Below are 14,112 nucleotides of genomic sequence, written 5' to 3' on the forward strand. Positions count from 1 at the left end.
TAATAGTACTAGCGCATTCTTCTTAATCTCCGTGCGCTGCAGAGACATTCCCAAATGGCAAAGGCGACTCCAGAAATCAAAAAATACACGTAACGGCCCTATCTGTTTTCACTTGTAATAGACCACAATTATTTAAGGACTCTTAGAAAATTGTGTGTATATTAGTCTATTAGTAGATGAAATACTTTGTAAATGTTCATGTTTAAGACGACTGTGGCCTCTTGTGGACATTCTTGGCTCTACATGTGCCAAGTTTCTCGTTTCACATTTCAACGAGTCAGGAGGAGCAGAAGTACCTGTATCAGTTACTAATTTGGTGGAAATAGTTGGTATTTGGGGCTCTAGTGAAACAGACATTTTGGAAATAACTATTTCATGCTAGTTGTGGCACCGCTTTTTATGTTCCCAACATGTCTCCCGTATCTTTTCACTAGGTGTGTTTTGTTAGGAAGACCATGTGCTATTTAAACGCGCCAAAGATCTCTAATGACCCTGACCCTGCTACTATAGAAGAATGAATCTATGAGTACTATAATATGCATTCTTCATGCAGCATTCCCCGATCCAGGGCTGGAGTTAATTGCCGGTAGGTATATCATGTACAAGGTATTGTTTGGCCCACCTCCAACCCTTATCCTTCAAAAACATGGGCATTATGAAGACCCCCCCCCCATGCATTTGCAAAAGAGACAGCATGAAAACTTAAAGGAACATCAGCTATCTTTAACATTAAATGCATACGATGGCTGGAGTGTCCCTTTAAATAAATTGCCACTGGTGCCACATAATCTAGACGCGGATATCACTCTCATTTTATAAGGATTCTGTTACCTCATATTTTTCAAACAATAATTTCTGAATTTGTGATCGAGGCGCTGAAAACTTGGGGGGTGCAGGGGCCCAAAACATCTTCAGATTGTCGGATTTCAGCAATACCTGCGGATATAAGAATGGAAACCGCAAATCCACTGCCAATTAATCTGATATCTAAATAAATCAACCGGCCAGGCATGTCTTATGATTTAAAGGGGTCTCCTTATACTGTCATCAAATATATCATCAAAATATCATTAGGAAGGCTACAAAATCAATTGAGCTTTCTTTAGGGCTCCTCTTTTGAATCTTAATGTTATTAAACATTTAACCAGCCTGTTGAGCGGTTTCCAAGGTGTTTCTGAAGGTGGTTGGTCAGTCGGCCGTAAAAGGTTGTGTTGTGTGTATGATGGGGTTAGGACCCCACAAATATTACATCTCTTTATTTAGTTTATATAGAACATTCTCTACCTAATGTGTCAATGCCATATACATATAGATTATGAAAGCCTCTGTACCTTTTCCCCAACAAGCTCCATTCGTGGACCTTCCACATAGTATTCAGCTATCTTCTGCCATTCCTCCAGGCTGCGGGCGTTGTGGGGTGGCATGGAGACCACACTACCCCTCTGATTCTGTAGCGGTACAGATGAGACGGGAAGCCCCACTTCCAGAAACCTGCAAGAAAACCCCCCCCCAATTTATAGAATTTCTTTGTCACCACTGAATTGACAGCCACACATCCAGCTTCAGTTTTACTGAAAGTATCCAAATCATTGTTGCTTTGTGGTTGGGGGGGCTTTTGAGTTGATCGATGCGCTTTTTCACTTTATCGTGAAGTTTTTCTTTTAAACCCGCTAAGGATTCGGCGGCGGGCAAAAGCAAACACGCATCACTCATTGAATGGTGACACGCAGGCCAGCTGGCCAAAGATTGATGACTGTTCTTGGCACGCTGAGAATCGAGCGTCCCCTGCACGCGCTTTCTTTAAGGGGGTCTTTGTGTGCACGGGAGGGGCCGTCATGGATAAGTGATTTCTTAAGAGAGGCCACATTCCTACAGGAGAGATAATGAGCGTCCGACCAATTACACCTGTCTTCTCCAAACACAAACCGCGCTGAATGCGAGGGGGACCTCCGCCGGGTCTGTGCCCTTCGCTGATTTAAAGGCAGAAAGACACCGGATACACGCACGGCGCATGCCATTCCCGCGTACATGGGAATGCCTTGGAACCTTTTCTTTCAAACTGTTCATTTAAACATTGTCTTCAATCGATAAATGAACGCCAACGCATCTTATAAAAACATGATACGACTTCTTTGGAAAGCAAAAACCTATTCACTAGAATCGGGATCATAATCCAGATTGAACGCTCGAATGGGTACAAATGGCGTATCTGCCTCGCGACAGCGCATGCACACAGAAGGGTCTCACGTTTAGGGTGATTGGCGTGTTTTTCTTAACGCTAGCAAAAGAGACGCGGCAAAGGGTTTCGGAGACAACGGAGGAGCCTAGGGCCCTGAAAGCGTACCAAACAACACTTGAAAACAGAATGGGGGACCGAAACGAGGAAGGGGTGCAGAGGCAGAGACTATACGATATTATATAAATGATTTCTGGGCCAAAGGCATGAAAAAATATTACAAAAGCCAATGCGCCTGCTTTGTTTCTTTTCTTTGATGACAGATAAGACCCATTCGCCTGTCTAGTCTGCCTGTTTTCATGCTGTAAAGACTCAAAACCTTAATCAGCCGTTGGTCTCGTCTTAGATTTAGGAGCCGTATGCCTATCCCATGCACGTGTAAATCCACTGAAGAAACACTTCTGCCACAAGGCTGTTCCACCAATCTACCACCCTCTTAGTAAAACTTCCTTCTGACCTTCTAGTCTGATATTGTGACCCCTTGTTCTAACATTTCTTCTGCTTTTATGTAAACTTCCCTTCTGTACTTAATTGTGTTTCATGGATCACCATTCTGACATTGGACAAAAGCACCAGTTGTGTTGTGAAAGGCAGCACATGTTCATTCATTCATCGACAAAGTTATAGAAACCAAGTTAGTTTTTATTGTTATTCCAGTTCTCCTTGTAAACTGTTTCATACTACTGGCTACAGAGTCTTTAGTCGACATTGCTACCTTTTATTGGGCTACCATGGAAAAAGATGTCATGTTCCATAAATGTTACAGAAGCATCTTCTCCAGATGGTCTCTCTACACTACTGGCTGCAACAATATTTTGTGGATAACCCTACCTAGTTGCGTCTGATCCTTCTTTTTCTTCACCGTTAGGCCAATCGTTCATTAAACGGTCCTCTCGTGCCGTGACGGGAAGGTCGTGGTTCGCGCTGGAAACGTGGTGGCCTGTCCTGTCCACCGTGTGATGGACGCGTGAAGCCAGCTGCAGGTAGCTGGGTAGAAGAAAGCTCGGAGAAACCGTGCAGAAGTGGTGGATGGTCTTCCCGCCGTGCTGCCTGGAAATATATATTCCCAATAAATAGTATGCAATCCTACATGTGACATTTAAAGACCGGGGCATGAGCATCAATAAATCTACTATACCTTTTAGTACAAGGGTAACAGAAAACGACTCAATTACAAGTGTTTCCTGTGAAGCTATGAACGCTCTTACATGTGAATCTGTGACAACCGCAACGTGTAGCTACAGATTATGGAAAATACATTTTCCTTCCTCCACTAAAACTGGGGCTGAAATCAAGAGGATTAGCGGAAAAACAAGTTGTGAACGGGTTTCTTTAAAATCGCTATCCTCGGCATTTTGCTGGCCTCGGCATTGGTGTTTGGCTAATGAAAAGAGTAATTGTATCTTAATGCGTCAGAGTTCAAATCGGTGGCAGACAACTTTGGTTCTACTGGTAGGGCAGAGATTAAGGATACATGTTCAGGGGCCACATTGTGAGATGGATAAGGGAGTAGTCTCCTTAATCCAAATAAACAATGAAATGGGTCACAGTGTCATAAGGTCCCATGGATGGTTCCAAGAAGACATCGGAGGAGACACTAGGATGAACGGCACAAAGAAAGAAGGGTGCTGTCTCTCCTGTACTAAATGTTATATGCCCTGAAAACCATGACAATCCCCAATAAAGTATTAAAAATTGATTGGTTCTTTATCGCGATGATTTATGCATCCAAGAGTAACGTTGCACCTAACACTCTGAGGAACATGCCAGCATTCTAAGGACAACGCTCTTTCACAGCACCAACCAAGGTGGTACCGCTACACAGGGCATTCTAGTTATTGTTCATTTAACAAAATCATTATGTTTTAGTTTTTGTAGTCAAATATTCTGAATTTTGGCTTCAAAATGGATCTTCTAATAAATAAATATATATATATATATATATATATATATATATATATAGACACATACATGCACATTATAATCTCATTTATGGATCCTTCTACCAGTCCTGTTTTTCTACCCACTCATTCTGCTGCCACTCTCTTCTCCCCCCTCCCCTATACCATAAATCCCAGTGTGCCCTATGGACCAGTCTGCCCCTATATGGACACGTTTGGCTGATAACGCATAGTTCAAAGTTGGTGGACAGTTATGTGCTTCACAAAGATTTGGGGACAAACAAAACAGAACACAAACATGAAGGTTAATATGAATGTAAATACGTACGCAAAGTAAAAAGCTAAAACCTACATTTTATGAGTCAAATTGTAGCTATAATCACATGTTTCCACCATAACTTCTAGCCCTTCTAGCCACTAAAGATAGCAACTATGGTTGTCTGGCTGGTCAATTAAAGATATACAAGGTCTACAAAAAAAGAGCTGTAAAACTAAATGGTGAATGGAGTTTACAGCCCCCCAAACATTCCATTAGTGCCTGCTGCTTTTACTACGGCGCATTACGTGTCCCTGACCTTAGGAGAGATGTCACCTTGTCACCTTAGTCCTTTCTCTAAATAAGAGCCCCTCACAATGCGGCACGACCGACCTGACAGCAGCTCCGAGCACTTTCCTCGTTGGCAAACATTCCCAGAAGTCTCTCAGCAGAAACAAGTTGTTTTTGGGATATTGCGGGTAAAAAGGTGCGTGTTTTTATAGCCTCACGTCTCCTCGCTCCGGCTATTTATCATTTTTTTGAATGGGAAGACGCTGTGTGTGGCCAACCACCTCTGTCTAAAGCACGGCAGAAAGCGGTGCTGTGTGTGTGTGTGCGGCCAGAGAGGAAAAGCTATTGATAATCTGACAGTAACTATTTATTATAGTGAGGGTGCCGCCTTTGTGTCTTTCTGCTATTTGTTCTAATACATAATCTGAGCTGTGTTAAGGAGCTCCATGTTCTGTAGATAAGCAAGGACATGCTTGAAGTCAAACAAAATGCCAAGGTGACACCCTCAGAAAACCAGATCTCTTATATGCAGTTACAAAAAGGTATTTTGACCGATACACATGAGACCGATCAAATGGAGCCAATCTAGAGCAGTGAAAGCACTTCATAAAGTGCAACCCATCAGCTCGTGAATGTGATCGGGTACGGCTAATCATCGATCAGTAAACAAATTAGAGCTCCAACGATACAGGGGGCTAGCGGAGCCAGGAATCATAATAAAACGTACCGGTTGATTTCCAACCAACAAGAGTTGGTAGACAGCAGCCACTTAGCCCCCAAAGCTAGCCTTAAATTGTAATCCAGCCATAAGGACACTGATGGCCCAAACCTGCCGTTATAAAGAATAGCAGCAATAAGACAAGGATTCGCGGTAACCTTTTAGCTTCCTGACACTTTCCTCCCTACTAGCAGAGATTAGCGTTCGCGTATGATCTCCGATTCAAAATGCCTGCTATTATCATCCTCCTCAACCCAAGAGGAACGTTAAGCGCGGAACAGGAGAAAGTTAAGTCAAGTAGGTCCTGAAAACCGGACAGTTGAGACGGCTGCTTTCATGGGAGACGCACAAAGTTTAGTCTCTAATACATCTAGGTTTCCTATTTTAGGTGTATTAACTGAACTGTGAGATTTGGGCAGTTCCCCTGCAACTGAATTTCTTATAAGCTGAACTTACTGCAAACCTGGTCTATGAAACAAATATAAGAAAGAGCAGGTACAATGGCACCAAACGATAACATGGCCTTGCCTGATATCTCCTGGAGTCACAGGTTACTGTAACTCTGGGACAGTCTTAATAACCAATAACCAGAGGAGCAGCGCCCTATTCTGGGATCATGGTGGCCAGCAGCCCCTCTGGAGTATGGATGCACACGTGGGACAGGCATAAGGCTATCTTGAATGTAACACAAGCCCAAAGACTGATTAAGGTCTGAGTCCTTCCATCAGAAAAGTTCCCGAATGGGTCTGATCTGCCATCAAATACTATGTTCTGGAACTTATAATATAATATTTTGCTCTATGATACGCTGACCCTCATGAAAGGTACTACAAACGCCAACATGTAAATGAAATCAAATAAGCGAGGACTCAAGAGCGTACTATGTAAAAACACTTGGGGCAGGAGCAATTTTTATTACGATGTCTAATTTACAATGCAGAATAAATAACCAAAAATGTAAAAACGATTAGAGTGTGACTAACAATCCCTGTATCAGGGAACGGTCCTGGTGCCATATCGCTGACAATCAGCCTGTTAATTACTTGGTTCTAGGTTCCCAGGTAGCCAGCAGTGAAGGGTGGTGGATCTTTCCATTCTCCCGTCTTGCCAGTGGCGCTGCGTCGCCTCTCACATGAATGATGTCTGAGATGGAGATCTGAAGAAAAACAAAAGTTTCAAGGGTTAACAAGAGAAAACAAGAGTTTTCCAAATCAGTAAAAATCCAAACAGCCGTCCTGTCAACGCCTGGTGATTTCGAGCCACGGCCCCTGCATTCAAACACAGCCAGCCAGTCGCCAAGAATCACAAAGGCCATTAGATTCCTAGTCAGCTCAACAAATACTCAAATAAGTGTCTTGTCCTACAATGAACACGGAATGGTCCCTTCTGGATAAGATAAGATCAACCTAGCCCTGATCAATTCTCATCATCTAAATGGAGTATATCTGGAAGCCTTAATGAAGAACCAAAAGGAGGAAGCAGCTGAAGGACTGGAGAATAAAAAGGAAATATGTATTTGTATTATTTTTTATCCTTTGTATTATTGTTTATCATAATTTGTATTATTGTTTATCATTTGTATTATTGTTTATCATTTGTATTATTGTTTATCCTTTGTATTATTGTTTATCCTTTGTATTATTGTTCATCATTTGAATTATTGTTTATCATTTGAATTGTTTATCATCATTTGCATTATTGTTTATTATCATTTGCATTGTTCATCATTTGTATTATTGTTTATCCTTTGTATTATTGTTTATCATTAGTATTATTGTTTATCATTTGTATTATTATTTGTATTGCTTATCATTATATCATTAGATGAATCTTTAAATATATAAATTGAGCTTGGCAAAACTGGTGAATCTACAAAGAATAAAAAAACAATCTGAGGCAGATAATAAATGGACAGACAAACAAATACAGACAACAGACTCATGGGTTTAAATAGACCCAACTGAGAGAACATGTATATATATATATATATATATATATATATATATATATATATATATATATATATACACACACACACACACACACACACACACACACACATATATATATATATATATACACACATATATACACACACTTTTCTGCACTATGACACACAATGCACTAACCAGCACATAGGCACTAAAGGGTTAAGCAATCACCCAGTTTCACCCCGCTTTCACCCCGTCATATGTTTTTATGTTGGGTTCACGCATGCTGAAAATTGGACGTCTTCTAATGTGACACGTGTTACAGTGTAAAAGCAGGTCACCGTATAAAAGGGATTGCATCAGACCCAACCAACAGCTAATCCTAGTTCATTTAGAAAAATACGTGTCAATCGGAGTAAGTATAGAATTACTGAACATCGCTATATACGGGGAGGGGGGGTTATATGTTACTTAAAAAATACCTGCATCATCCCTGACAGTGAAAAGTAGACATACAAAATAATACAACGCTTAATTTTAATCCCTCGGTGTTTAAGAAATGGGGTAACAGATGAAACACTTATAGAAAAGTTGTTTAAAAAGGAATAAGCAATACATGGCAAAAAATCCCTGCTTTAATTCACGTTTTAACGGTGTAATAGATATATATATATATATATTTTTGAGAAGAATGTAGAAAGTGTCATTAATCACAAACAATTAAAAGTATCCATATCGGGATGGCAGGTCCAGAGGGACAGCAGCCCCATGTTTCAAAACCAGAGAACGACCACCCCGTTGGGTCCATAGCGCTTACAGGATGAGCGCTTGCATATGACATCATATAACAAATAAGGATGGAGTTGTAAGTCCAGCCTAGGGCAGCACTGGGGGTGGTCCACATCCATGCCTCCCACATACACCCCCACATACCTTAAAAAGCTTGAATAGCTTTCTCATGTCCTCCATGTTGGCCAAAGTACGGTACGAGAAACCGACTATATAAAGCAGAATGCATTAGCAGAGTATAAATCTTGGCATGGGTCACGCCGGCATAATACCTGGGAAGATGCTTTCAGATCTGATTTGTCTTCCTCTTCTGTCGTCAGAAGCTCTTTGACAGCAGCGTTTTCCTCCTGGGCTGCGGTGTCCACATCGATGAAGACCTTAATATCTTTATTAAAACGAGGAGAAGCGCATCCTTCCAACACACTGTTGTCCGTCTGCGTGGCGGCCTCATCCACGGTCTTTAAATAAAGAAACCGTCATTAATGCTCAGTGAAAGGCATCAGTATGGGCTCGCCGTCAACAACAGACAGAATTCCATCTCCATCCTCTCTCGAAGGACTTATTGTAATTCTTATTGAAACGATACATAGAATTGGATGCCAGACACGACCCATTCAGCCCGTTATGTCTGCCATTTATCCTGATGTAAGACTTCAAACCTTAATCAGTCCCTAGTCTTGTCTTAGATTCCTGGTGCATACGATTATGGTTAAAATTGTTTTTTTTTGTTGTTATTTTTCTTCTTATAAATAATATCAGCGACGTCCCTGTATCATAGAGAAACCTTCCACATTCTTGTATCTATTGCTTGTAATAACATTGTCAATAGCGGCTGTGACGGAGAGATTTGATTTCACAGATAGAGATACGATTACGTCTGCGGAGCTGAGCTCTGGTGGAATGTTGGGTAAAACCCACGTAACGAATTACTCATCTGACCTGAACTGGCCTTCCTTCTCAACCATTTCTCAAAAGCCACCAGAAGCAAAGAGAATAATGGTGGTGGTGGGGGATTATTATCTTAATCTCTTCACAAGTGGAAAAGATGGCTGGTAGTGGGCCCTCATTGTCCCGGATTGAGGACTTAAAGTCCCATTGCGGGACTGTCCGGGGCAATCAGGGACACGTGGTCACCTTATAGTGTACCCTTGTAGAGACCTTAATCAGTTGTTGTTCTTGTCTTAGATTTAGGAGCCAAATGTCTATCCCAAGCATGTTTAAATTCCCTCCCTGTATTAGTCTCTACCACCTCTGCAGGGAAGTTGCTCCACTTATCTAGCATCCTCTCAGTAAAGTAAATCTCCCATGAACCTCTACTTTTAGATTGTGACCTATCGTTCTAACATTTCCCCTCCGAAACCCCTAAATGTGGTGCAGTAAGCATGTGCTGCAGTAAGCATGTGCTGCGTAGACAAAGTGACGACACCTGCTGCGGGGGAGCGGGCTCTGTAGACGGAGGCTTCTTTTCCGACTCTTTTTCCGCTTTCTCTTCTACAGCTTCCTGCAGAGGATAATTCATTACGATTTATTTTTTATATATAAATAAATGTTTTAAAAAAATACAGCAAAAAGGGTACACGAGACTTACCTGTAAGCGGACGATAAACAAAATGCAATGCAAATAAATGTCGTTATTAATTAAAACTCTGAATATAATTCAAGTTTATCTGCTATGAAAAGCAGGGGTCACGGTTCCCCGGGCAGTATGTAAGATATGGATTACATATCTCTTACATTTGAGGTGGGGAAGCATTCAGAATTGTCTGTCTATTTGGTACAAGCGGACCAACTACACCCAGAGTTGGCTGTAGGGCCGCCAGTCTACAAGTATGTATACCTGGGTACCACGGGTGGGTATTTTAATGACTTCTGGTCACATTCTAAGTCTACTTGTCACACTTATGTGAAACCAAGACCTTTGCGACAGCAAAATAAAGTTTAGAACGGGTTCTATATCAATCATGTCCGCCACGCTAAACAGTTTTAGATCAGGGTTTCCGAGGAGTAATCCTGGGTTTTCCACCCCCAATATTTAAGCCGACATTTCACTTTGGTTCCTACTTTTGATTAATATCACAGTTACATTTCATATTGTATCTTAATGTACCGCCTGTAACATTACATGCAAAACAAGCGGGTCTATTGTGTATATATATATATATATATATATATATATATATATATATATATATAGGCATGAGGAAGAATGTATAGGCGGTCCCAATGCCCTGGCCACCAGGCATCCATGCCAAGGTCATGCTAAGCCGACAATGTGCCCTTGGCTTGAAAAGACCAGAGCCGAGCAGCTCAGGGGGGAGACGTCTCAATCCTCTATCGAATCACCACATAGTATTCAGACAATAAAAAAAAAACATGGAAAATGGTCACGTGTGCAAACTTTTCAATGGACTGGTTGACTATTGCTCAAAAAACATGTATGCTAAAGAAAATGTGCCTGTATACGGAGGAGAAGACGTATAATTGTAATGGAAAGGCTCCAGATACGTGGCATGAAGAAGGAAGAGAGATTATAGAATGGGGAGAGACACCAGCATATTGTGAAAACGAATTTATGATGGGCTTTCCCCCCCCCTCAAACAGTAGAGCTAACAGAATTTGACTCACCCCAAACGTGATGTTATAGTCTACGCCCAGCACGCTCTCCATTAGCAGTTTTATCATCAGGTCAGATGCGGAATTTACTTGAGGAGACCTTAGAGAAGCTATTATTTCATCCACTGACCTAGCTGCGGCCTTTGTAGGCGACGCCAGGTGAATGCTCTTTCCTTCTTTGGGTTCTTGTTTGAGTTCTGCCCCTTGGGAAAGCGTCAGTGGGGTCTCGGTAACAACAGACAGTAGATCTGTTCCAGGCATATCTGGGGTGAGGTGGGTAGAGTTTCCTTTCTTTACTAATTGTTCTTTCTTGGATCTGGACAAGTTGTGGTCCTTTTTCAATACGGGTTTCTTACGTTTTGTGCTGTTCCTAATACTGTTGGAGCTGTCGCTGTCCTCTGAATCCGAATCTGAAGAAGAACTGGTGGCATTACTGTCTGGAGAAGACCTAAAGTGGGTTCCGACATCAACTGGAGTCTTGCCCTTAGATGGTTTAACACTTAGTGGCTTTGATTTTTTTCCCTTCTTATCCGCCATTGGCTTTGTAGAAATACGTGGCTTAGACATCTGTTGGATGTAACTTCTTGGCTTTGATGGAGGTTCTGGACGTGGATACACCGAGATACATTTGGTTGTTCCGACCGCTGACGCAATAGCTGTCCCTTTTGGGTGACTGTCAAGGCCAACAGTTTTGAGATGAATATATGACTGGTTGGCCTGAGACTCGGTGTGACCTCTGGACTCTTGTATAGTATTTCTGTGGGATGCTCTTGAACTTTGTGTTGATGTCCTAGCTTTCACATCGGGTTTCTCATCTACATGGTCAGAAACGTTAGCATCCCGATAATCAGGAGGGTCTGGCACGGACTGTTGGGTGGAATAATTATTTGTGATCCCTGAGAATGTCTCGATCTGGTCTGAATGGGACTTGGGTGAATAGCTGCCGGGTCTGGAGTCCGCCGTGGCATGTCCGAAATCCCTTTGTGGGTGTTTAAGCAATCTTTCCAGCTCTTTTTTGATTCTGGACTCTTCGGCGTGATTGAGTCTAATATGCAAATTGCCCCTTCTGCCTGACATCTCGTCAGCCGTTGCCTGTATAATAAATTAACAAGCGCATTAGCTTTTTCCACCGGCGCTGCTGTTCATTTTTCAGAAGCATGACTCGGTATTTGGAAATAATCTACCAGTAGATGCTTCTTAAATAGGCAATTTAATGCCCTGTTAAATCTAATTTCGCTTCGCAGTTACTGCTTATCATCCCGGAGAAAGTCGCCCCGGCGGGATAATCCTGTTCATCCCACATTAATTCCAGTCACAGATTTCTCAATTTAGCGGGTCAATCTTATTTCACTGTTTGTGAATTATTTCTAATAGCTTTATCCCTGAGATAGATGCCCATCTTTTTCCTCGATTCTTAAAGAAAGGAGAGAAGAATTTCCTTAAATCCAAGTTCGGAGACTTTCGGAATTGCCTATGTATTTGGTACAAGCGGACCAACTACACCCAGGGTTGGCTGTACAGCCAACAGTCTATAAGTATGTATACCTGGGCTCCACGGGTGGGTATTTTAACGACTTCCGGTCCCATTCTAAGTCACTGTTGCTATAACACGGTAGTATTTGGGACCCTCGGCGTTCTATTCTTACTTATCATATCTCCACGGGAAGTTGTGTAAAAAACCTAAGGCTACTTGTCACACGTATATGAAACCAAGTCCTTCGCGACAGCAAAATAAAGTTTATAACAGGGCTTTATATCAATCATGTCTGCCACGCTTACAGGGTTTCCGGGTTGTAAGCCTGGGTTTGCTTTACACGCCCTATATTTAAGCCAACATATAACTTTGGTTCCTACTTTTCATTAATATCACAGTTACATTTCATATTGTATCACCTGTAATATTACATTTATATAGCGCCAGCAGATTCCGTAGCACTTTTGTCAGGTAAACGACACCACTGCACAACACATACCTCCCAAAAGACCCTATTTAGAGGGACAGTCCCTCTGTTGGCCCTTGCTATGGCTTTTTCCTCCCCTGATGTGCCTGGTTTCTGTTATCTCAGAATATTTGCTGGGTATGAGAGTATCACAGGGTTCTACAGCCCCAGGCACCACAGTAATGTTGTGTATAAAAACATTAGAAAGTGTGTTTATCAACAAACTCATGTAACTAAAATACAATATTCTTCTAATGCCCCTCCCATGGCCACACCTCCAAAGAAAGGCGTCACTCTTAGACCATTTGAACGTTGAGACAATACACTGAAAAACTTTATTTCGATCTTTGCATTTCTTATTCTGCAGCTCATTAACAGACCATGACGTCATTTCTATTATTTAGGGCTTTACCATATTTTAAATGCATTGCCCTAACCCCCTACTCCTGGGAATGCCCCATTTACACAAGCCAAAATTGTCACTGACTGCGCAAAGTGCCTCCCTCCTCCTTTAACCCGGTGTAATAGCGGCGTGAATACAGATTAAAGATTTTAAAACAAGCCCCCTCCCCGAATCCCACCTACTTCTCCGGTTCCGGTTGCCCCTCCGTCACATACTCCAGACCGGTGCTCCGCCGTTGCTTAGCAACCGATATAACAAGCCAGCGCGACCCAAACGTCAGCACCTGGTAAAAGAAGCACCAGCTGTTAGCCACAACTACACGCGGTGACCTAGGGAACAGATTAACAATGTGTCACGAGAGCCTGCACTGCGTTGCCTAGAAACTGGACGCTGTTGTGGGTGTGGTTACAGGCGGGACTGTGGGCGGGACTTTCGCCTCACTATGATTTAGAAGAACAATGTTTTGTTTACCTGGATTTGTAGACTGTTTATAAACACATTACATTGTATCACACCCATACCCAGCAAACAGCGTGAGAGGAAAGGGGCGGAGGGCTTCACTTAACTATTAAAAGACGCGTAATCAGACTTATTTTAAATACACAGAATTTGAAAGCCATACGCCTATCCCATGCATTTTAAATACCCTTACTTCCTTAACCCTTAAATACCCTTTACTTCCTTAACTCTTCTGCTGGGAGGCTGTTCCACTTATCTACCACCCTTACAGTAAAGTATACACAGTGAATAAAGTCAGATCTGCTTTAAATTGCTCTTGAGTGACCTTTAAACCTATTAAAATGGACAATCTACTGCCTCAAACAACCCCACCGGCAAGGAATGTACAAATCAGGCTCAGCATGACCATCTGGCAGACTGTGCAACCACCGGTGAGCCTGTCTCCTACACCGCCACATACTCACCCGATCTCCAGCGGCAGGTCGGGTGCTGCAGGTTGGGTGCTGCAGTGTGCAGCCACCAGCTGGATATACCCCAGCTGCGCGCTATATAAGCATGATAACACGTGGCCTGCC

The 14,112-nt window shown here is 42.3% G+C and overlaps 1 protein-coding gene across 1 annotated transcript; it reads right to left on the minus strand.

The window, feature by feature from the left end:
• Positions 1–813: 813 nt before the first annotated feature.
• On the minus strand, positions 814–13,381 carry LOC128504312 (uncharacterized). Its single transcript, XM_053474347.1, has 8 exons — positions 13,261–13,381; positions 10,748–11,827; positions 9,549–9,623; positions 8,395–8,580; positions 6,446–6,558; positions 3,068–3,286; positions 1,332–1,491; positions 814–936 (listed from the first exon to the last, which is right to left on the minus strand). Exons 2-8 carry the CDS (start codon positions 11,810–11,812, stop codon positions 814–816), a joined length of 1,941 nt encoding a protein of 646 aa, XP_053330322.1. The 5' UTR covers positions 11,813–11,827; positions 13,261–13,381.
• Positions 13,382–14,112: the final 731 nt, after the last annotated feature.

Source organism: Spea bombifrons, chromosome 9 (genome assembly GCF_027358695.1).
Source record: "Spea bombifrons isolate aSpeBom1 chromosome 9, aSpeBom1.2.pri, whole genome shotgun sequence".
NCBI classification, from domain to species: Eukaryota; Metazoa; Chordata; class Amphibia; order Anura; family Pelobatidae; genus Spea; species Spea bombifrons.

What these genes read in the sequence shown, in the direction of transcription:
- LOC128504312 (XM_053474347.1), bottom strand. Translation starts at nt 11,812, where the DNA reads ATGTCAGGCAGAAGGGGCAATTTGCATATTAGACTCAATCACGCCGAA. An exon ending in ACTATAACATCACGTTTGGG is followed by an intron (nt 9,624 to 10,747) that starts GTGAGTCAAATT and finishes TATCCTCTGCAG; the next exon opens with GAAGCTGTAGAAGAGAAAGC. An exon ending in ACCTGGGAACCTAGAACCAA is followed by an intron (nt 3,287 to 6,445) that starts GTAATTAACAGG and finishes ATATATTTCCAG; the next exon opens with GCAGCACGGCGGGAAGACCA.